General features: G+C 41.7%; 1 protein-coding gene across 1 annotated transcript in view; it reads left to right on the forward strand.

Moving 5' to 3' along the window:
- Nucleotides 1-5,867: 5,867 nt before the first annotated feature.
- The window catches only part of SPTBN5 (spectrin beta, non-erythrocytic 5), a 113,121-nt gene continuing 95,232 nt past the window's right edge, over nt 5,868-23,756 (forward strand). Inside the window, exons 1-8 of the mRNA XM_063118453.1 lie at nt 5,868-5,990; nt 7,534-7,701; nt 8,980-9,096; nt 11,048-11,205; nt 13,544-13,772; nt 17,941-18,575; nt 20,149-20,287; nt 21,591-21,823. Coding sequence (XP_062974523.1) covers nt 5,868-5,990; nt 7,534-7,701; nt 8,980-9,096; nt 11,048-11,205; nt 13,544-13,772; nt 17,941-18,575; nt 20,149-20,287; nt 21,591-21,823 — 1,802 coding nt within the window. The remainder of the gene's footprint in view (nt 5,991-7,533; nt 7,702-8,979; nt 9,097-11,047; nt 11,206-13,543; nt 13,773-17,940; nt 18,576-20,148; nt 20,288-21,590; nt 21,824-23,756) is intronic.

Below are 23,756 nucleotides of genomic sequence, written 5' to 3' on the forward strand. Positions count from 1 at the left end.
GAGGGCCATCAGCAACACTGCTGCTTTTAATTCCACCCCTCCTTTGTTTATTTATTTATTTATTCCATTTTATTTGCATTACTGGCTTTGAAACTATCCTTGGCTCACTTCCTTGTGCCCCCAGAAATGTCTGCTGCCTGCCTGCCTTCCCTCCCTCCTCCCCTGCCCACCTCGCAGGGATGGTTTTTGTGTGTCTTGCTTTGACTCGGGAGAAGTCCTTCCTGTGCTCAAGTTCCAAATCATTTTTTCAAGTGTGGAAGAAGATTCATATTTAGGTTTATCTCTACTCCCCAATCCATGGCATGTTGGGATTTCCTTTGAAATGGGCCCATTGAGCTGTCTGCAGATACTGGGGTGTCCAACTTTCATAAATTCCCCAAAAATCCGGGGATGGTGGGATTGGCTTGAAACTTGGCGTCCATGTGGACACATGGGTAAGCTGTCATGGGACCGAAGGTGAGGTTTCTGACATGCAAATTGACGTAGTTGTAAAATGGGACTTGATTTGGGGTGAGTTAAAAGGTTAGAGCCCCGCCAAAAATCAGGGGATAATGGGATTGCCTTGAGTCTTGGCGTGCATGTGTATCCCTGGATAAGCTATCATGGTACCGAGTTTGAGGTTTCTAACGTGCAAATTGACGGAGCTATTGAAAGGGGTGTGAATGGGGTGCCCGATTTTCAAAATTTCCCCAAAAATCAGGGGATGATGGGATTGGCTTGAAACTTGGCGTCCATGTGGACACATAGATAAGCTATCATGGTAGTGATTTTGAGGTTTCTAACTTGAAAATTGACGGAGCTATTGAAAGGGGTGTGAATTGGGGTTATGGGTGGTGCGTTAGAGGTTAGAGCCCCGCCAAAAATCAGGGGATGATGGGATTGCCTTGAGTCTTGGCGTGCATGTGTATCCCTGGATAAGCTATCATGGTGCTGAGTTTGAGGTTTCTAACATGCAAGTTGACGGAGCTATCGAAAGGGGTGTGAATGGGGTGCCCGATTTTCAAAAATTCCCCAAAAATCAGGGGATGATGGGATTGGCTTGAAACTTGGCGTGCGTGTCCATGAGGTGTCATGGTGCCAAACCTGAGGTTTCTAACTTTAACAGAAAAAAAGTTGAATACTTTTTTAGCTTTCAATGCAAGCCTATGGGGGGAAAACGGAGCTCCGATCCAGATCCAGAGCTCTGCAGCGGAGCGGAGCGGACATAGGCGGAGCGGGGGTGGAGCGGAGCGGCCCGATCCGCAAATCTGGAAGAGATGCGGAGCGGGGGGGTCTGTGTACACCCCTAATATAGATATTATTGCCTTTACATTTTTCAGGATTTAGATTTTAGAAATAGGCCCACACTAATTCTGCTCAAAAATTTTGCTTTAACTCTGAGGTACTTGGGAGGTACTTTGCTCCCCAGCCAGAAAAGGGATCCTGAGCAGGACAGGGAGTGATGGTAATTGAAGTTATAAGCAGAAGATAGACAATAGAGACATGAATGTGGTCTGGATGCATCATTGCCTGTAGTGTTCTCACACACATATGCACCACTTTCCCTCTCCCTTCACAGGTCTTGGTGTACTACTGATATCAGCAAAACCTATTTCACCCAGGACAACACTGAGACATGAGCAGGACTGGCATTAGGATAAATAGCACCTTGGGCAAGGAGTGCCTTTGGTTTCCCCTCCTCCATAGTCACCTTTTATTTTATTATTATTATTATTATTTATTTATATAGCACCCAGAAGGTTTATGTGGCCTGGTGCAAGTGTGATGTTGGCATTCCCCTCAGCTCCGCCTGGTCCTCCCCCTTCAGCTCTGCTTAGCGTCTCAGTGCTCCTGGCGACCACCCAGGGGACCACCCCTAATGCCGGCCCTGGACAGGAGTGTGTGTGTGTGTGTTAAAATATAATAATAATAATAATAATAATAATAATAATAATAATAATAATAATAGACTTGCAGAAAGTTATTTCCTTTCCTTTCCTTTCTTTTTTAACGTGGAAGAACATTGAAAACTGGCATTTCCTGCTAGAATCTTGAAAGGGTGCAGACCACATCACCATCAGCACATATATAGGGAGCTGTCATTTCGCTATTGCACAGGATTCTGGGATATGTGCTGAGGTGCAAATTCAGACCTGTGGAGCCTCGTCTGTTTTGTGTGAACTGAAACTATCTCTGTGCTTGTAGGTTGCAGAGGAAGAGGGGTGGTGAGCAAGCTGCCTTCTATGGTAGTTTGTTCACCATTACTTTTCACTGAGGAGCCCCATTTAAGCTTCCAAGAAACCCCCAGGGTTCCTCAGAATTTGGAACTGAGCTTGCAAAACAGTAAAAGAAGGAAGATTCGCTCTTTCCCAGTATCATTACTCAGGGCTTGTGGTTACATACTAGAAATGAGAAGATACAGTAAAGTAATGTCTCTTATTAGTTGTGTCTGCAAATGCTGTCATCCTCTCTGTCTTTGTGGAGGCAGAAAAAAGATAATGTCTTTATTGTAAGAGAAGACAAGAGCCACCAAGACATTTGTTTCACATACTAATTCAGTTGGGAAACAATTAAATCATAAGTATCATGGAAACAGTAGCAAATAATTCTCTGATAATTCAATAATAATTCTCTGATTTACAATGTAAATTTGCAATGTATATCAACCAACTGATATTTCACGGAATAAATGTGCCAAATGCAAATGATTTTGCCTAAAGTGGTGAGTCACAATTCTTTTTATTATGGAACTATAAACAAATTTCCTCCTATAGCTCAGGGTACAAAGAGCACCACAGATGAGAACATCACTCCCATAAACTGGAAGACAGCCATTTCTTCAAGTATACAAGTACCTTGAACAAGAATGTAAATTAGGGTTTATCAGGATTATTCAGGTAGCTTGTTTATCATGGGTTGAGGTTCTGCTGTACTCTGCCCCCAGGGCAAACCAGGTACCCTAATGCTAATTTTTGTGAACCAGAAGGAATAGTAGAACTTGTTTGGTTCTCCTCAGTGATACGGGAGACGTGCCGCTTCTCACGCTGCTCCAGTACATCATAAGCCCCAGGTCATATGAAAAAAGCCTCAGCAACGCATGCCAAAAACAACAACCAAGCTCCACTAAATGAAAAATACAAGCTAAATTCAAATCAAGGCTCAAGATCACCATGCGAAATCACATTGATGGGCAGAATAATAAGCAAGTCACTTGCCTGTTTTGCCCTCTTCTGACTGCAGTTGCCATCAACATCAGCACTGAAATAAAGATTTCAGGAAAGGAAGGACTGTGCCGGGACAGACAACAAGCGCTCCAGGGCTCTAGTGTTTACCAATCCTGGCCTATGGAACCTGGTTGTGTCTGTCTTACTTACGTCTCATTTTATATCAACCTAAGGAGCCACAGATTAATCAGGCTTTGGCAGTTCACTCATAGCAAATGGCCCAATAGTACAAATTAGTTTGTTAAAGTTTGCCTTTCTAATTCCTACACTTGACATTTATTTTTATATTAAATCATCCCATTTAAATGACTTTGCAAATTACATCCTTGTATTATAAATCTTGTGGTGGCTGGACGCCAGCTAAATGTGGGAGTTAACGTCTTCTTTATCATGGCACCTGCCAGCACAGGAATTCAAGTTCCCTTTATGACAGCGGAGGCTGGTGACTCCTATGTCGGTGGGGCAGTGACTCCACTCTCTGTTTCAGCCAGAACTCTAACGGAACTATCCAAGATGCTGAGCCCATTTGGGAGGTAGGACTCAGGACTTCAGATAGTTCCTTTAATGTTCTGACTGAAACCCAGAGCAGATTCACTGTCCCACAGACATAGGAGTCACCAGCCTCCATTGCATTATGATACATTATATCAGCATTTGAACTGATGTAAATATGTCATTTAGCATAAGCAAGAACCTTTACCCCCAATTTTCGAATGATTTTTACCCCTTCCTGGTCAGGTGTAGAGTTTTCATATAGATGATAAATACTTTCTTGCTGTCATAGCATCCAAAGGTCACATTGAATGGAAGGATAGGCCGGCAGTTCTGGATGAAAAAAGTGTGTCTTTTCCATTGAATGGTTGCCTTCTGAATTGAAAAGCAACATCTTTACAAGACTGGGTAAGTTTATGCTTTACACAGGCGTCTTTTGCTTTCTGTACATGGGTCAAACGAGGGTGCTGTGACTATTGCCAGTATTGCTAAAGGTAAAAAAAATAAGTGAGAAATGGAAATCTCTGCTAAAGAACAGAGTCCTATTGTGTAGCAACAAATGTTCAAGGAAATGGGCTTGTTTCAGTAATGAAACCTAAGTGAACAAATGATAGCTGGGGAGCATGATTTTCTTTAAGTTAACCATTTTAGTTAACTAAAACAAGACAGCCATTATGCTGGGGATCGAGATTAAGCAAATGAAAGGAAGTTTAGGGCACAATCATATGCAGCTTTAGATAGAAAAAAGACCAACAGCCCCAGCATTTCCAGCCATGCTAGTTAAGGAAAGCTGGGAGCTGTACAGGTTTTTTTTCTGTCTAAACATGCAGAGGATGACTGCACCTTAAGAGACTGGATCATCTTCAGAAATACAAGTGCAAGATCTCACAAAATATGCAGGGCAACTCTGAACCCTGGGAGAAAGCTCCACTTCAGCAGTTTCCTTGAGGGATGAACTAAAGTTTCCTCCTTTGGAAGTTTTCTGAAAGAGTGAATTCTTCAGTACAGGTGTTGGGTTAGATGAACTTTGAATTCCTGTTGAGATCCCATGTAATGTGTGAAAGGTAAAATACATGCTAGATGTATACATTGTCAGGATTTTGCCAATGATGATGGAATGACTAAGATTACTTTAAACAAATCAGGATCAGTTCTAATTTTGACTTTTCTACCACATCTCCTAGAAGACCAAATCTGTCCTTAAAGTTCTTCAAGCACCATCACTTCGTTAGCATCACAAATCTAAAATGGAATCCTTTAATGAAACAGAGTTTGCTTGTTTTTAATAGTCATTCCATAAAACCAGGAAGGATTTTTTCCCTCTTACTATAATTTATTTTAATGTTAATGAAACGTTAAAAACTAGCTATTTGTGTTTAGCTTTTTAATGATTATTATGCTTCTGCTGGTTATTCTGTTAACATTCCATCTAGTACCTAGATTAACCTTGTATTTTAATTGTGTTTTTAGTTTATTTATTTTATGCTATGTTTTAAAACAGTTTTTATTGTTAGTCACTTTGAGTGTCATTCCTTGGTAGAAAGGCGGGATATTAAACGAACTAACAAACAAACTATATCTTTTAAACTGTTGTGAACAATAGTTTGTCAAAGTTGGACATTATTAATCCTCCTCCTATTAGCAGTGGGGCTGCAAATCCACTCTGGGTTTCAGATAAAATCAGTCTGAACCATAAAGACTGATCTCTTCTGGCAGGCCTACCCAGTTGAATTTTAAGATGCCTTTTAATAATGTATTAGTTTTATATGTTTTTAATCAGTTATACGTATTTCATGGTGTTTCATATTTGTGTTGTACCCCGCCTCAATCCAGAGGGAGAGGTGAGTAAGAAAATTGTTGTTGTTGTTGTTGTTGTTGTTGTTGGAGCTATCCAAGGTGCTGAACCCATTTTGAGGGTTGGGTTCAGAGCCACCAGCTTCCACTGCCTATTATCAAGAAACACATCAACAAATATTTGAAATTTGCTCTGTCTAGAGAGGAAGAGAAAGAATATGGGCTGCCAGATTTGACAGCTAGTTCTCTGTCTGATGGACTGTCCTTGATTGCAAGAACAAATACAAAACACAGGAGAATTGTCTATAAGTGCGGATGGGTGGTGCATGATGAATTTTAAAGGGATCATTGTAATATTCCTGTTTTTTTTAGGTTAACATGGAGTTTATCATGGAGGAAGAATATGTACAAGTACAATTCAAGAGACTGCAAGAGCAGCGTATGACCATGCAGCAGAAAACATTCACCAACTGGATCAACAACACTTTCTACAAACACCATGTAGGTACTTTCTCATAACCTCCTTTAGATGTGATCAGTTTAAGCACTTCCTTGCTTGGGCCAACAATCTCATTAATTTTGAACTGCAACATAAATGATATAGCATTTCGAACTTCTAATACATCTAAAGTTGTCACATTCGGTATGGCTGCAAAACAAGCACGGGCCTGGCCAAAGTAGTAGTGCTGCACCTGTGCCCTTTGCACATTAATTCATTTCCATGTAACTTTCATTTTCCATGTAACTTCATGTCACAGATGAAACACTGCATTATATATAGAATTGTCACAGCACTTCAAACCCTGTATTTCAATTGAGGCCGTTCACCATTCAGTTCTGACTCATCAAGATGTATATGTGGATCAGCCTTCCTCCTTGATGCTTTACCGAAAGTGAAAGGTTGCTATCCTACACCAGTTTTAAACCAATATAATGTGTTCGACTTGGCAGATAATGCTTTAAATTCAACCCAGAAAAAGTTCCAGACATCAGAGATTAACAGGGCATTTTGCTGCCCCAAGCAGGCTGCATCATATAATTCAGGAGGTACACCCTTGGTATTTGTGGCATCTAAAAGGGCTGAGACGAATATGAGCTGGTCAGTTTCTTATTCACTTGGGCAGGAGAATCTGAGGTCTCTCCAGTTTCAGGGAGAGTGGATACTGGAGTGGCATCTTCTGCCTCCTGGAGTTGCCTCCTTCATCCTGATCTGCTGGGTCTGAATCTGCTACAGTTCAGCAGCTGGTCCACAAGCACCTTTGATTCCTTCTCAATACTTGGCCCTCTGGGGTCACCTTTCAACTTTGGGCCCCACCTCTCCTCCACTCCTTATTGTTACACTGTTGGCTGAATCCAAACATATTTACTTATACATGGGCTGGTAGGCCCTTAACTCACTTGTTGTAGAAATGAGCCTCTCTTAATTTCTGTTCCGCTATTCGTCCAACTGCTTCCATGTCTGGGCTAGATTAACTGCAGTGAAATCCAATGGGATGGGGAGGAATAGGCCTTGCTAGATGATATAAATTTCTCTTGCACTTGTTTTTTCTTCTGCACGGCTTCAACTGAGTTCTGATCCTAAGCAGCTGCCACCATGTTTCAAATGGTGTTTGCAACCACTTCCAAACCAGGCAGGAGTTACGTAAAATAAAATTCTTTATTTAACAAAAGCCTGCTTCTAAAGTCTCACCCTCTTTATCTCCCCTGCTCTGTCTCTGTACTGTTATGCTAAGGCACTTCCTAGTAACTGATCACTCCAACCTTCCTTCTGTGTCACTCAATTATTCTTACTGTCTGCTACCCCAACTCTCCTATCTAGTTCCACATAAGTTGATATAATATGTATTCCCATTAATAATATTGAAAGCTATGGACCAAACAGCCTCAGGGGAAAGGGCAGTTCTCTCTCTCTCTCTCTCTCTCTCTCTCTCTGTGTGTGTGTGTGTGCTAAATGGCAAGTGCAGCACCTGTTTGCCACTAGCTATCTGTTTAATGTCAATTGCTATGACATTTTGGCATTATTTTTGAATGCTTGATTTTGCAGATGGATGTTAGAATTCAAGATCTCTACACTGAACTGAAAGATGGCATATATCTCCTACAGCTGTTAGAGCTGCTGTCTGGCGAAAAATTGCCCAAGCCGAACAAGGGCAAGATGAGGGTTCATTTTCTGGAGAACAACAGCAAAGCCATCCAGTTCCTCAAATCTAAGGTGATAACTTTTGGGGCATGATAAAAATGCATCAAGTTCCAGGATATTATAGGGTGGAGGGGAAAACCTATTAGAAGCTATATCAGAAGTCCCCCAGGAGACGGGCCTTTAGTGTGGTGGCCCCTTCTCTTTGGAGCTCCCTGCCCAGGCACCAACACTGGGCTGCTTCCAGTGCCTCCTGAAAACAACTCTTTTCCAGGAAGCATTCCTCAGCTGACCAGCCACCATTTTTATTGGTATTCTGTTTTGAACTGAACAATTTTAATTTGACATTTTAATTTTTTTATCTTTTTACTGTTTTATTCCTATGTTCACTGCTCCAGAATCTATTTTAGATATGGAGTGGTATATACATATTGCAAACAAAATAAATAAACAATGATAAACAACTTTACAGTCACTGGCCCAAGTCATTACTTACATAAGTCTGTGGACAATTGCAGAACTCAGTTGGAAGCCAGTCGGAATTGGAGTAAACGTTGGTCTCTATATAATTACAGGTTTGCAGCACCTTAGCCCCTGTTACAGATGTTACAGCCCCTTTTGTCTCACCTCAAAAGCTATTGGGTTGTTTATTTATTTTTCCTCCAAAAATTCGGTAGGGCATCTTGAAAAAAGCAAATGGACAAAGTTTACCTCACTGTCCTCTGACAGCTCCCCACTTCTCAAGCAAACCCCATTGGCAATTGTACACAGAAGGTATAATCAAGCAGGCTTGGTTCACACCCAGAATCCACTAGGCCTGTGATGACAATTATTTTAATAACAGTTCCAGTGAAAAGGTGGGGGGCTGACTGGAGGGGTGAAAGTTTTTGTGAAAGCACCCCTGGCCTATCTTTTCCACTGCTGCTGCCAAGTGATTTATGACCCTGGTAGTGGCAGCAGTGGCACTTCCCCTGCCCCCCTCAGCAGTCCCTAGAGTAAGGGCAAGACACATTGATAGGCTTCATGATAACATCATCATGAGGTCAAGCAGAATGAGGTGCAATCTGAGCCGTGGGATGAGATGACACCTGCCAATACTGCAGGATCTTCACCACAAATGTCACCCTTTTTGTGTCTTCCCAATTGCTGAAATCTACCCCCTCCCCCAATTTCATAACATATGAAAAAATGGCAAAGCTGGGGAAGATATGTTGGCTCAACTGTACCAGAACGGCTCTGCTCAGCTATTCTTGAACTGTGCAGACTGATTCAATTTTTGTCACCTCAGTGGTTTCTATAAATAAACTGTCTTGAGAATAATCTCTGAAATATATCCCCTTGTGCATTCAGCAGGTACAGGTGAAGTTAATTGGCCCTGAGAACATCGTAGATGGGGATCAAATCCTCATCCTGGGGTTAATATGGATAATTATCCTCAGATTTCAAATCTCATCTATCATTCTTGACAAGGTAAAATTGTACTTTAAAAGCTTTCGTCCTTTTGCCTTCCGACTACGATCAGCTAACTTCACCTATTAGACCAAAACATCTTTGTTCTCAGCCTAATCATTTCCTAGCAATCTGAAATTTAATTGACTCTCTATATTTCAAAATACCAGGTTAGGTTTTCAATTACATTGAAAGCCTATTCTAATCAAAGGGTTCAAAATGTATTATATAGCTGTTTAGCATGTTACATATTTAAATAGGAAAGAAAAGAAACTGGTTCTCAAACTGGTCTCAAATCAAACAGTTTACATGTGGCTACATTTCCAGATTTTAAATCTTCGCCCAAGCTTACTCTGAGATGAAATTGTTTTTGAACAAGCTCATTTCTATTATAAATTTAATGAGATACGTTTCTGTCTACAGTGCAGCTACTACCATGAGTAAGCAGATGTCACAGAGAGCAAAAGCAAAATAGCCATGTCATGGGCTAACTAAGATTAAATTACCCTGAGGAGACAAGGATCTCTCTCTCTCTCTCTCTCTCTCTCTCTCTCTCTTCTTTCCTATTTAAATTTCATCTAGAGGAAGCTTGTGAGAAGATTCCAAATCTGGATACGTAGCTATAAGCAACCAGTATGACTCTATTTGGAGCTGGTTATATTTGTCTGATATCTACATTGGCATGCATTGTGGTTGGTGATGGTGCACTGAAGCAGTGATTGGATGGATGTGGCTATAATGGCACAAACAGGCAGGGCCTTCTCTGGTTTCCATTGGCTGAGTTTCTCTGATCCTGGCTACCATTGGTTGAGCTATTCAGATGCTTAAGAAAAGGAATACAGCAGGTCCTACGGAATTAGGGTTGATAATAGGGGACCTTAGAAAGAAGCAGAGCAAGGGAAATAAGTATTTATTTTTATTTATTGCTGAAAATATTTATAACCCACTTTTAACTGAAAGCATTCCAAAGTAAGAAAACATATTTAAAACAATATAAAATATAAAACAAGCTTTAAAGCAAACAATAAAAAATAAGTAGCAGCAAACATTAATCATAACAGGGGGGAAAGGAAAGGAAAAAGAGGTTATTGCAACATCCTAAACCTGTCTGGAAGATGGCTGCCTTAACCTGGTGTCTAAAAGTCAAGGTAAGTGTTCTACTGGTTGTTTTCCAATTCATGGGATCAGGATATCTGTAATAAATGACTAAAACAGAAGAGATGGAAATCATCCAAACAAGGGGAACAGTGTGGTGTAGTGGCTAAAGTGTTGGACTGGGAGTCAGGAGATCTGGGTTCTAGTCCCCACTCGGCCATGGAAGCTCACTGGGTGACTTTGGGCCAGTCACAGACTCTCAGCCCCAACCTACCTCACAGGGTGGTTGTTGTGAGTATAAAATGGAGCAGAGTAGGAGGATTATGTACACCGCCTTGGGTTCCTTGGAGGAAAAAAGGTGGGATGTAAATGCAATAAATAAAAAAATAACAGGAGAATGCCCAAGCAAAGAATATGAGAAGGGAAGGAAGACTGGGGAAGAAAATGGGCAGCACGAAAGGCTGCCCAAGGCTAAGTCTTGCTAGATGAGATCAAAGGTCCATTAAGTCCAGCGTCCTGTTTTCCACATTAGTCAATCCAGAAATGCCATCAATGAAGCCATTAGCTTGCTCTGGTTGAAGAGAAACTGAAATTTACCATTATTATTATTTATATCAAATCAGTCTCCACAATGCTTACTACAATAGTCCAATACTACTACTGCCCATATATTATTATTATTATTATTATTATTATTATTATTATTATTATTTCTTCACCATCACTTATTTCTGTGGCTACTAAATTAACAATGTCCGTTTTTAACATTTGGGTTTTTACGAGGTTTTTTTAATGGTTAAAACTAAGTTAATAGTAGATTTTTTTCAGTTATAGACATTATTGTCCATTGGGTTTTCTATCCTTGTTTTATTTCTAGGAGGAGTTTGGATCCAGAGCGGATGCCCTGTCTGCTAACGAGGCCCTGCTGATGTGGTGTCAGTGTAAGACTTCTAGCTACTCCAATGTCAATGTGAAAGACTTCTCCAGAAGCTGGAGTGATGGGCTAGCCTTCAATGCACTCATTCATGCTCACAGGTAAAGGAGAAATAGGAGACCTTCCAGGACGAGCTCAGATTTTTCGAAGTGTTCTTGTATAACAATATTGTAGAGCTGGAGAAAGTGCAGAAAAGAGCAAGCAAGCAACTCTCCTAGAAAGAAAGGTCCTAAATCCCAGGAGGAAAATCTTTTAGAAATGTGCAGTCAGGAGGAAATTGCTATTAGGGCTGTGCACGCCCCCCGAACCGCTTTGTATCCCAATCCGGACCTTTCGGATCGGGCCCGAACCGGTTCGGGTCAATCCGGACACACACACCCCCCCAATGGTGGAGCCAGGTAAGCCCCACTCTCCCTTACCTGGCTCTGCCACAGTCGCCACACAGACCACAGTGGCGGCGGAGCCAGGTAAGCCCCCCTCCCGACTTACCTGCCTCTGAAGCTTCAAAAAGGTCCAAATCGATCCGGACCATTCCGAACTGCTTTGGGTCGATCCGGACTTCCCCTGACCTGCTCCGGAACTGGGTTTAGGAGGTCCGGATCGGCCTGCTCTGTTTCGGATTCGGGGATCCGAAACGGAGCGGAGCACACCCCTAATTGCTACCAGTTGCTACATCATGTCAGGTCCAGCTGAAGAAAATGTTATGCATTGTTCTACATCAAACCACTAGAGGGCATTAGTTCTATCAGTATTCACTAGTGGTGCTTGTGGTTCTTTCAGGGTATCCTTCAAAGTTCCTGAAGAGTATCCTTCAAAGTTAATATGCATAATGAGGGAACGTATTAAATATGATCTGAAACTGTTGATCGAGTTGTGCAAGCAATCACTACAAATTATATATACTACACACACATTTTAAGCACACACACAGTATCTGCTTTGGCTTCTCCCCAGCAGGAACTCTGGGAATTGTATTTCTATGGCAGTAATGAGAATTCTCCATTGGAAACTCCTAACCTGCTCACAGAAGAAAGACCAACACAACTAATGTTAATTAATGTCTATCTATTCCTAATATTCCGTAATGAAGAACACATCTATCTGAAACCTGTTAGGATAAACTGCTTTGAGCCCTGTTTTATCTGATTTTTTGTTGTCACTCACAGACATACAATTCCTAGGGTCAGTGGAGGTTGGTGGCTCCAATGGCAGTGGGGTAATGAATCTGCTCCGGGTTTCAATCAGAACTAGTCAAAACTCTAAATGAGTTATCCAAGGTTGGTTAGCTCCTTTAGAGTTCCGACTAAAACCTGGAGCAGATTCACCGCCCCACTGACATTGGAACCACCAGCCTTCATTGCCTAGGGACCACCCAGAGATCTCCGGCTATTGGGCGGTATAGAAATGTAATAAATAAAATAAAATAATAAATAAGTCTGTAGGCTCACCCAATCACAACATGCCCCGTTATTGTCCCTAGGACTATTTACTGGACTTCCAGTTGAAACTGAATGTCCAGGGGCAACGCTGATTGACAAACATGTCTACAGCTCCGATAAGCATATGACTCTCTTGCACATGTAGGTATCTCCATTTCTATAGAGACTATAACAATATAGAGGAACTTGATTAACATACCCCTAGGTATGAACCTCCGCTCTGGGACGAAGAAGTCAGAGCTGCTCTATACAAATCCCTCCTCATTGCCGCTTATACCTAGGCATTCCAGCTATTCCATCAGGCCTGTAGAAGAGGGAATAATGGGAAGCAGGCCCATTTCATCCACTGAGAAACCAGCTCCATTTGGCTCATCCTTTCCCTGAACTGTTACCATTCCAGCCAATCATTATACGAACTACTATGTAATGTTAAAAATTGGTTCCTGAGTTTGCTTGTTTTTCTTTTCCCTCCTCATCCCTTTTTTCCTTGTGTGCTGTGACTTTTCAGTTATAACTTGCAAGCAGGGCCTGTCTTGTTTTTATTGATCTGGGAGCATTTTCAGCTGAAGAAGCAGATTATTATTATTATTATTATTATTTTCATTTCAATACAGCCCTGTAGCGGAAACTCTCTGAGCGTTTTACAACAATTGATAGAAATTCAACGCAATACAAATAGCCTAAAACCTTTAACATAGGAAAATTAAAACAGTGCAAACAGCTAAAAACAAATAAACAATATTTTTCTAATAGACCTGTTCTGAAGTAACAGACATAATATACCATTAAATGCCTGGGAGTAAAGGGTGGTCTTTACCTGGCACCAAAAATATGATAGTGTAAAAATTACTTAAATAACCGTGAATGTTGGGTGTGCCAAAATGCTCTTTAAATGCCTACCAGCCTACTTTAGCATGTGAAAGGCTTGATGTCCTCTTCATTGCGTTTTCTAAACATAACTTTCTTCTTCCTGTGTTTTTCCTGTTGTTTGTCTCTCTAGGCCTGATCTCATCGAGTACAGCTCCCTAAGGCGTGACCAGCCCATCTATAACCTAAATAATGCCTTCATAGTAGCAGAGAAGCAGCTGGGAATCATAAAACTACTGGATGCAGAGGATGTGGCAGTGTCATGTCCAGATGAGAGATCGATCATGACCTACGTGTCATTCTACTACCATTACTTCTCCAGGCTGAAGCAGGGTCAGACTGTCCAGAAAAGGCTTGCTAAAGTCAGTGCACTGCTGGTTCAGAAATCAGTATTCCCTGTCTCCAGTGTTACTTAAACACATTCTCCCTAGGGATTGAATAAGATGTGGAATCCATTCTAATGTATGGGATCTGTGGATCAGATCTATAGCTTTTCATAGGATGAAAGAAAAGTCAACATTCCCCTTTACATACTGCCTCAAGCAGAGCACCATGTGTGTCAAATACAAATGCGTATTAAGGCTGAGCTTAACTGAAAACACGCTCACAGTTTTATTTATTTTGCATAAGGCATACATTAGACTCTGGTTTTCCTCCATTCAGGGCACCTTGTCAGAATTTGTTGTTAATTTTTAGGGACCAAGCAGCAAGCCTGATAGGCAAAGCCCAGGAAGTAGAAAGAACTCTGCATTCTCTTCCCAATGCTAAGGAGGTCATGACTAGCTTAGATATTGAAGGCCTCCCACCTCAGGAGGCCTTCACAGATAGATATAGTGGCATTCAGTTGAGAGGAGCAGAAGCGATCTAAACCCTTGGTTGCAGCAGGGCGAAGCACAGGGTTATGCATGTTGGGAAACCTTTCTCACTTGGGTCAATAGGCCTGCAGAAGTAAAACACAGTCAGTAGCCTAGATTTCTCTACAAGGAAAGAACATCATGGGGCAAGAGCAGAGTAGCACCAAGCAGCAAAGCAGGCATCTCTGGATCTTCTCCCAGCCCTCATGCAATGCTTCAGCACTGATGCATAAGATGATGCTGTTAAAAATCAATAATATAATGGTTTTTAGGTGGCCACTTAGGGTAATTGTAAGGATACTAAATACAGCAATGGCACATCTGTCCATTTCATTTTCTCTTAGGCCAGATCTACACCAAGCAGGATAAAACACTTTGAAAACTGTATATGGAGTGTGTCCTGGGCCCCAATAGTTGTCAATACCATTATAAACCACTTTAAAGCAGTAGTGTAGATCCTGCCCCCCGGTCTCTAATTTTTCCAGTTTTTAATTTCATCCCGTTTCTCCATCAGTTTGTGAATTTCTCCTGATATATGCAATTTTGCACACAATTCAACCGAATGCATGCAATTTTGTACAAAGTTCTACCCAATGTTTTTTTTTTTTTTTTGGCAAGTGATTTCCCATAATGTATTGCCTTTTTGTACTTCATTTTCACCAATGTGCACATTTGTGCACACACTTTCCCCCAACATGCACATTTATTTTTTGCATAGATTTTTTTGACTGGAGAACTGTGCTGCAACATTCAGAGATGTGTGAATCCCAATGGATAACTGTGTTCGTTTGTGCATTGGTTCGGGAGTTGCAAATTATGCATTTAATGCAAACCAAACCATTTTCTACCCTAACCCTACGTCCAGTAGGATGCAAAGTCTAAATGCCCTATCCTCGTTTCTTTGCATTCCTCTTTCAGGTTTTCTGCACTTTTTAAACGTATTCCTTCTCACTCTGAATCTTTTCCAGTCTTCTTCCCTGTAGTTCCCTCCTCCTTTTCCCTATGACTTCCTTCCTCCCTCCCTCCCTCTCGCCCTTCCTTCCTTAGAAGACATAAACAAACAAAGGGAGACATGGTAATCCCGTCATGACCTCAGTCACCCTCAATAGGCAGTTCTGAGTTCCCTAATAGGATTGCAACAGGGAAGCCTCCCTTGTGTCAAGTGAGCTGAGCGCTAAGACCAGTGGGTGGCCAGGAATGCAGAGGGAATCCAGGCCCCAAGGCCCGCCTCCCTTCCCCCATCACCATGCACTTACTGGGATCCTTCAGTGAGAACTGGGTGCGATGGCAGAACATTCAGAAGGGAGCCCTGATGCCAGGGGCGGCTTTTCCTGCACTCAAGGTTGGTGCTTCTTTTCCTGCCCCGGGCCCTGCTGGCTTTGCCTCTTGTGCCGCCTGAAACAGATACAAGCAGATTAGCACATGCGGCTCCCAGGTCTTGTGTTCATTGCAGCACCTTCCTTATTAAATGATCTGTCTGCCTGCTCCATGGGCCAGCTGGGGGATGAGACACCATTTAGCCTAATTGAATGGACACCAAGTGTTGCTCTGCTGCATTGTGTGTTATTCCATGTTTTATGAAGCCTTTCGGATATATCACTTCTAGCTCTTTTGAAGCTAAGATTAAGAAGTGGAAACCAAAAATAGCAAGCAACTGGGGGTGGAGCGAGAACAGGAGAAACGTCACAATTTCACCAAATGTTTTACTCTGAGGACACTTCTATGGGGTTTGCGGTAATGAACGAACAGCTCTGATCCCACTGCAAGTTTAAATTGGAATGAAGAAGTCCAAGGGTCTTTAGTAAAGTTGTGGATTATTGACCTTTAGGCTTAAGTAAGACATTGACCCACTGCTCAAGTTGAATGTACTTGTGAATCTGTGTTCAGAAAAAACAAGTAATGATTCATCAGTTGAATGGCAGAAGATTGTTATCAGAGTTTTGTTACTTTTATCAAAATGTGGAGTGAGAACTTTGCACATCGCAGGTCCAAATGTCAGCAGTCTTTGTCCAGATCTACACCTTGTGTCATATTGATACAATCCCATCATGGTAACACTACATCCCTCTTGTGCATTTATACCCCGTAGCACACAGAATGGCCTCTGTTGCAATATTTTGGATAATACGGAATAAAAGTGGGAAATAATAGTAGAAAAGTGATATACGGAATGCATAATGTGCCTCAACAATTATATTATATATTGTATTTCACTTCAATACCCATGAAATACACTAGTGCAGATCTAGCTTTTCTCTTGTACTTTTTGGCAATAGCTAGACGGGGCGATATCCCGGGGATTGCCCCAGTATCATCCCGGTGCGTCCACATGATGCACAGAGGATCCTGAGAGCAGGGAGGGATGATCCCTCTCTTTCCCTGAGATATGTCCCTACAGTTGTAGCCTGCTTCTTCCATGGTCTCGGGATGATCCCGAGACCGTGAAACGTGTGGGTGGTCGTCACGGTTTGTTCCGGCTCCTCGCAGTTACTTGCGAGGGGCTGGGAACCGTGCAGGAGCTCTGCTCCCATCGGGGTGGGTGGGTGGAGCAGGAAAAATTGTTTTAAATTTAAAAAAAACTTACAATTTGCCTACGAGCACTCCCGTGCTCATCCCCTTTAAGAAAAAAACAAACAAAATGGCGAGCGCAACGTCCTATTCCTCCGAGGTCATCGCGTACCACATGTAAACAGAGAGGGAGATTTCGCAATAACAATATTCAAGACTCATACTCTTGAATGTCTTAAAAACTGCTTGTTTAAAAATACATCCATTTGAGATGACTGGTTACTATGTATTTTCACATATTTTTAATTCACACTACCAGATGAAAGGCAGATTGACATGCAAACATTTTGAAGAGGAGGGATTTTAGGTTTAAAGATACCCAAGTTGAACATTCTTTGTGGTAGACTGATCTCTGGATGCTTCAACAAGTATCTAGATTTCCAGCTAGCACATGATGGCCTGTCCCACTCACCAAGCTTTTTGCATCATAAGTGGGTCCACAACTGAATGCAAGATGGTGAGCATTGAGATGACTTATTTATCATGCACATAAATAAATTTGGATTGATTCTACCATGACAAAGGCTGGATGAAGAGTACCATTTAGCAGGTGCACCTAGCCACTTAACAAGCCAGTATCATTATGTCAAGTGCTAATATAAGAGAAATGTTGTAATGCAAATGTATAATAAGATGTGGGGTAAAATGGTCCTTTGACCCCAGCCAAAGTATTTATGCAGTCAGCCCCTTAGTACTCTTTCCGAAGAGACATAGATATGAACACTTACAATATCTTCTGGGTTCTCTGGGTAACTCAACTGCACTCCAAACATAGTCAACCTGAGTTCAGATTGCTACTGTGCCGGTTAGAATAATCCGTTTCTTTGTGTCTCTGACACTTTGCTATTAGACAAAAAGGTATAACATACAGACATCCATATTGTGCCTGCATTTTCCCTGCATGACTTCTCCCATTGCCCTACTCCAAATCAGGGAGGGGGCTACTCTTAAAAGACAAAAATTATGCTGTAAGATCCTATTATGGATCCACTGCATAACAGGCTAGCTTTGCCTTAAAACATCTTGGGTGAAAGCCTGGTTTCATCAACAAGAAAATTATTTCATTTTAGTTGTGTGTATAAGTGCGTTTCTTTTTAACTTTGTGCAGATTGTGTTCTTCCTGAAGGAGACAGACGACTTGAAATCCCAGTACGAGCAAATGGTCTCTGAGCTCTTGAAATGGATAAAGCTCAAAGTGTTGGAGCTGGATGACCGCTTCTTTCCCAATTCCCTAGAGGGGATGCGACTTCTCATGGGCGACTTCAAGATCTTCCGCACTGTGGAGAAGCCTCCAAAGTACCGGGAGAAGGGAATAATTGAAGCCAATTTCTTTCACATCCGAACCAAACAGCAAGCCAACAACCAGCGCGCTTATCTGCCCCCTGAAGGAAGGTCGCTGAGAGATTTGGAAAGGGAATGGATTGTTTTGGAGAAGGCAGAGCACAACCGAGGAGAAGCAATACAGCAGGAGCTGTTGAGGCTGGAGAGGGTTGAGCAGCTGGTCCAGAGATTTCTGAAGAAAGCAGCCATTCGTGGGGCCTACTTGGAGGACATGAGGGAGATCATGAAAAAGCAGGATGACTGGCGACCAGATAGTCTGGAGCAACTTGAGGCAGCCACAAGGAAGCTGGAGGCCATTGAAGCAGATATGCTACCCCGAGACCAGCGCTTCAAAGCACTGGCTGAGATGGCATCAGAAATCAAGCATGAGAACTACCATGACAAGGTTCAGATTACCGCAAAGTGAGTTCAAAAGTGATGTTGTATAATGGGGTGATGGGGGAGGGGAGAGGAAGTAGCAAAAATGGCTCCTGGGAGAATTAGATGAACACACACACAGGCTGTTCACATAACATGCTAACCACACTCAGTCATTGAGTATGTTGTTGTTGAACCATGGATTGTTTGTTGAACTATGGGTTAGCATGTTGTCTGAACCCAGGACATTTTCAGCAGGGTGGCTTGCTAACCATGCTGTGTGGCTTGTTAACCACCCTCAACAACTCAAAACCAAACCATGGGTTCTCAAAGTGGCTTGTTTGAGAAAAATAAGCTACCCTGAAGAAAATGTCCTGGGTTCAGACAGCACTCTAACCCATGGTGCAACAAAAAACCCACAGTTTAAGAAGAGCCCACAGTGAACCACTGAGTGTGGGTTAGTGTGCTGTGCGAACCCATACATTGAGCATCTTTCCCCAACCTGGTGCCTTCCAGATGTGTTGGACTACAACTCTCAGAACATAGATAATATCAGATAAAAATGCCAAGAAAGAAGTCTTCTGGATTTTATAAAGGGTTATCTATTTGAACAATTCACAAATAAAGAGAATCAATTGTGGCTGTAGAAAAACCCAAGAACAAAAAGGAGAACTGCACAAGACAAGTTGATACAGTTCCAAACATGTTTTGAGGACGTTCTTCATCAATGAAAATACATAATTGTTCCTAGCCCTAGGAACAGTAGAGGCTGATGGCTCTGATGTCGGTGGGGTGGTGAATCTGCGCTGGGTTTCAGTCAGAACTCTAAAGGAGCTCCTTTAGGATTTTGATTGATTTTGACTGAAACCTGGAGCAGATTCACCACCCCACCGACATCAGAGCCACCAGCATCCACTGCATAGGAACTTCAAAAGCTGCCGTAATGTGAGTCAGACCATTAGTCCATCTAGCCCAGTACTGTCGACACTGCCTGGCAGCAGCAATCCAGGATTTCAGGCAGGAGTTTTTCCAACCCTAGCTGGAGAGACCAGGGATCGAACCTGGGACCTCCTGAATGCAAGCATGTGCTCTAACACTGAGCTACAATCCTTGAGGCACATTTTCTGCTTCAGCTCACCTAAGCAGAGTCAGCCTCGAGCAGTTTTAATTGGAAAGCATTAGGCATTTTTCTTGATTGAAGGTTTTTAAAAATTCCCATAGATTATGCATTTTCAAATGAGTTGTGTAATATTGATGCGTAGTCAGTCTTTTCGTGTGCCATTAGAAGGCAGAACCGCATGTCAGAAAGCATCCAGGTTGACTCCTCCCATCCCCTTCCATATTGCGTAGTTCAATGCACCCCTTGTCCTGCATCATTCCTCCGTGAGTTTCCACACTTTTGCCAGTGGCAGCCAGTGACGTGGACAAGTGGGGTATGGAAAGGTACATAATAATGGCATCAGCACATGGATGAAATCGAACATTATGGGTAGGGGGAGGAAAAAAGGGAACTGAAAGGGACATTTTCAGTGACTGCACTGTGTTCCTTGTAACATGTAGTTCTGCCCAGAGTCTTCCATCGCATCATATTTTTCTCTTTTGTTCCCTTCACACTCAGGCAAAAGGACATTGCACAGCAATGGCAAGATCTTTTGAACCAGCTCAAAAGACAAACACACTCTTTGGAAGAGATGTGGGATGTTCTCATCCTTTTAAGGGACATTGATACCATTATGGAGGAACTTAAAGGGCTGCAGGTATTGTGTCTTAATGGACACCTTATTTTAGTAGCAACTAACGACTGAAGTTGGTATCTTATGGTGAAAGAATTGATAGTGTTGTGTTTGGAGGGCTGAAAAGTAGATGTGTGTGTAATCTATCTATCTATCTATATGAATACCCAGGTTTCGGCGGTGGCCAGGAGTGCATTTGCACAGTTAAAGCTAGTGCGCCAGCTGCGCCCGTTCCTAGAGATGTCGGACCTGGCCACGGTGACACATGCCTTAGTTACATCCCGATTGGATTACTGTAACGCGCTCTACGTGGGGCTGCCTTTGAAGAGTGTTCGGAAACTCCAGCTGGTTCAAAGAGCTGCAGCCAGATTGTTGACCGGGGCTGGTTACAGGGAGCAGACAACTCCCCTGTTAAAACAGCTCCACTGGCTTCCAGTCTGTTTCCAGATACAATTCAAAGTGCTGGTTATGACCTATAAAGCTCTATATGGTTCGGGTCCAGGTTATTTGAAAGAATGTATTCTCCCTTATGAGCCTGCCCGTGCTTTGAGATCTTCTGGAGAGGCCCTTCTTTTAGTCCCACCATCTTCACAGGCGCGCTTGGTGGGAACATGGGAGAGGGCCTTCTCGGTGGCTGCTCCGGTGCTCTGGAACTCTCTTCCCGGGGAAGCTAGGCTGGCTCCCTCCTTGATGGGCTTTCGGAAGCAGGCTAAAACTTTTTTGTTCAAGCAGGCCTTTGGAGAATAATCCAGCCCTCCATCTATGTTAATGTTTTATAATTTTGTTGTGTATTTTTTAATTGTTTATGGTTTTGTTTCCCTCCCCCCCACCATGTATATTTTAAACTTTGTAAGGCCGCCTTGAGGCCCAGCATTGGGCAAAAGGCGGGATACAAATAAATATAATAATAATAATAATAATAATAATAATAATAATAATAATAATAATATCATCTATCTATCTATCAGTACTGTGCTTATCACTATATTTTTGACTGTCATATGAAAACTAAGGTTTTGGATCCAAATGTGGCCTCCTAGCTGACCTTAAGTTGTAAATTACAATTGTACGCATGGCATGTAACTACTACTTTATAAACTGGACATCTCCTCACAGTAGTGTAGAGTGTGTCACCACTCTTTTGCTTCCTCAGACTTCTGATGAAGTGTGGATTTATGATTTTTAAAATTCCCAAGTTTTGGTAGGATAATTGGTTTAACTGTGCAAACTGTGATTAGCTACCACTTGTTAAGTGGTCATCAACCAGTTGTGTGCAAGCAATTGGCTGAAAAAGATTCACATTCATTCTATTTCATTCCATTTTCAGATTCTAGTGAGTTCTCAGGATTGTGGTAAACAGCTATTGGAAGCAGTAGATTTATTGCAGAAGCACAAATTAGTTGCCTCCCAGATCTCTTCCATCGGGGAGAGGATCAGGCCTATGGCTGAAAGAGCAGAAGAGATCATAAAAGATAAATCAATCAAATCAGATGTGCTTCAAGCTAAACATCGGATGCTCCATCAGCTGTATCAAAACCTTGTGGATCTCTGCAAAACACGGTAAATTTCTCTTCCTTGTGACAGCTCTTTCTGAAGATACTGGTGAATTCTTTTGTTTAAAAATGTAGACATAGAAAGTCCTTGTGGACCTTCAAAATGCTGGTTCAAATGCCTATAGGAGGTTTCATATAGATCCTTTCATGCATTTAATGAACATGTGAGGAAGCAGCTGGTTAGGTCCCTCTCAAGGCGACATGGCTACATATATGCCCCAGCAACCACACACATTAGTAAGGAATGGGACCCTACACGCCCACTGACTTTCAGCATTAGTGAGGAAGGAACCCAGTGTGCGCTCAGATATACACATGTATGGTTCCACCACACAATTGGAAACCTTGATTGGCCAGGATTCCAAGCTGGGTGAAGGAGCCCTATAAACATCCAGCTTTATGTCTTTTTCAATAATGCTGATTGACAGTGAATGCACCAGCGTGGGAGGGGCATGCATGCCTATTTCTTACTCAAGAAGTACAACTTGAGAGTCTGCCTATATAAAACAAATATCACATATGATCTACCACAGATACAGTTCATTCTAGCACATGATCAGAGTATGTGCCAGTGAAAAGCAAGCAAGAACATGATATGTCCTTAGCAGTGACCTCTTTACCTGGAGAAGTTAGAAATAGTTGTGCAACTATGTGTGTTTTAAAGCACCATATATTTCTTTTGTTGTTGTTGTTAAATACAAATTGGAAATTTGGAGGAGCCCTTTATGGAGGTCCTTCCTTGTTCCTTCCTTTTCTCCCTCCCTCCCTCCCTCCAGAAAATGCAATGAAAGGAAGGAAAATCAAGATAGTTGTGTCTAGCCTCAGAATGGGAGGTAATGCATCCATTTTCTGATGTGTATCCATGTCACTAGGTTTATTCACAATGTCAAAACTGTTTTGAAAAGAAAAAGTGCCCTAAGCAGTCGGATGCAACTACCTATAGAATGTAATATGTAACCTAGCATATGGATGAATACAACTACAGTTACCCAGCAACAATTCACATGAGAGTGGTAGCTGAAACGTGTTACTATGACCATAGAATTCACGGCCAGAGTGCTACATTTTGGACCTGTGGACCGTAGTCACTCAGAGAGGTCTGCCTGGCGCCTACACTGTACTGCTTTCGGCGCCAGCTGAAGACCTTTTTATTCTCTCAATATTTTAACACTTAATTTTAACTTAAATTTAAATCTTACTGTTTTAACTCTGTATTTTAAGCTTATATCAATTTTGCTGCGTGGTTTTATCCTGGTTGTGCTTTTTATACTGTATTTTGTAATTGTGCTTTTAACCTGTGGGTTGTTTTATTGTTGTTTTGTGAACCGCCCAGAGAGCTTCGGCTATTGGGCGGTATATAAATGTAATAAATAAATAAATAAATATTATGCCCTCTGTGTGAGGAAATCTCAGCCTGCATCACGAAGAAATGACTTTGTGTTGTTGTTGTTTTCGTTTTTTAAAAAATTTATTAACCAAACTTCCAAACAATACAATATAAAATACCCCATAATACATAATAATACATACTAAACAAATTAATAAACATATATTTTTAACTTAATTCTGTTTAATCTAATCATTCATTAACATTAACATGCTCCCTCAACCCAGGGATCTTATTTTAATTTCCAAAATCTCATTAATTCCTCTGGAGGTGTTTCGCCTCTGCCCTTTAATAATACAAAGTCCAAAAACTGTTTCCATATTACTTCAAAATCATTCGTTTTTATCATTCCTCTTCTGACTCTCATGTTACATGTTAATTTATTGTCAATAGCAACATCCCATATTTCTTTGTACCAATCTTCTATATGATAATCCCCTTGAACCTTCCAGTTCCTGGATATCATTAATCTTGCAGCTGTTAACAAATTTGTTATCAATTCTTTTATCTCTTGATTACAATTCAATTCTCCATACACTGATAATGCAACAAA

The sequence above is a fragment of the Elgaria multicarinata genome, chromosome 2, assembly GCF_023053635.1.
Source record: "Elgaria multicarinata webbii isolate HBS135686 ecotype San Diego chromosome 2, rElgMul1.1.pri, whole genome shotgun sequence".
In the NCBI taxonomy this organism is placed as follows: domain Eukaryota; kingdom Metazoa; phylum Chordata; class Lepidosauria; order Squamata; family Anguidae; genus Elgaria; species Elgaria multicarinata.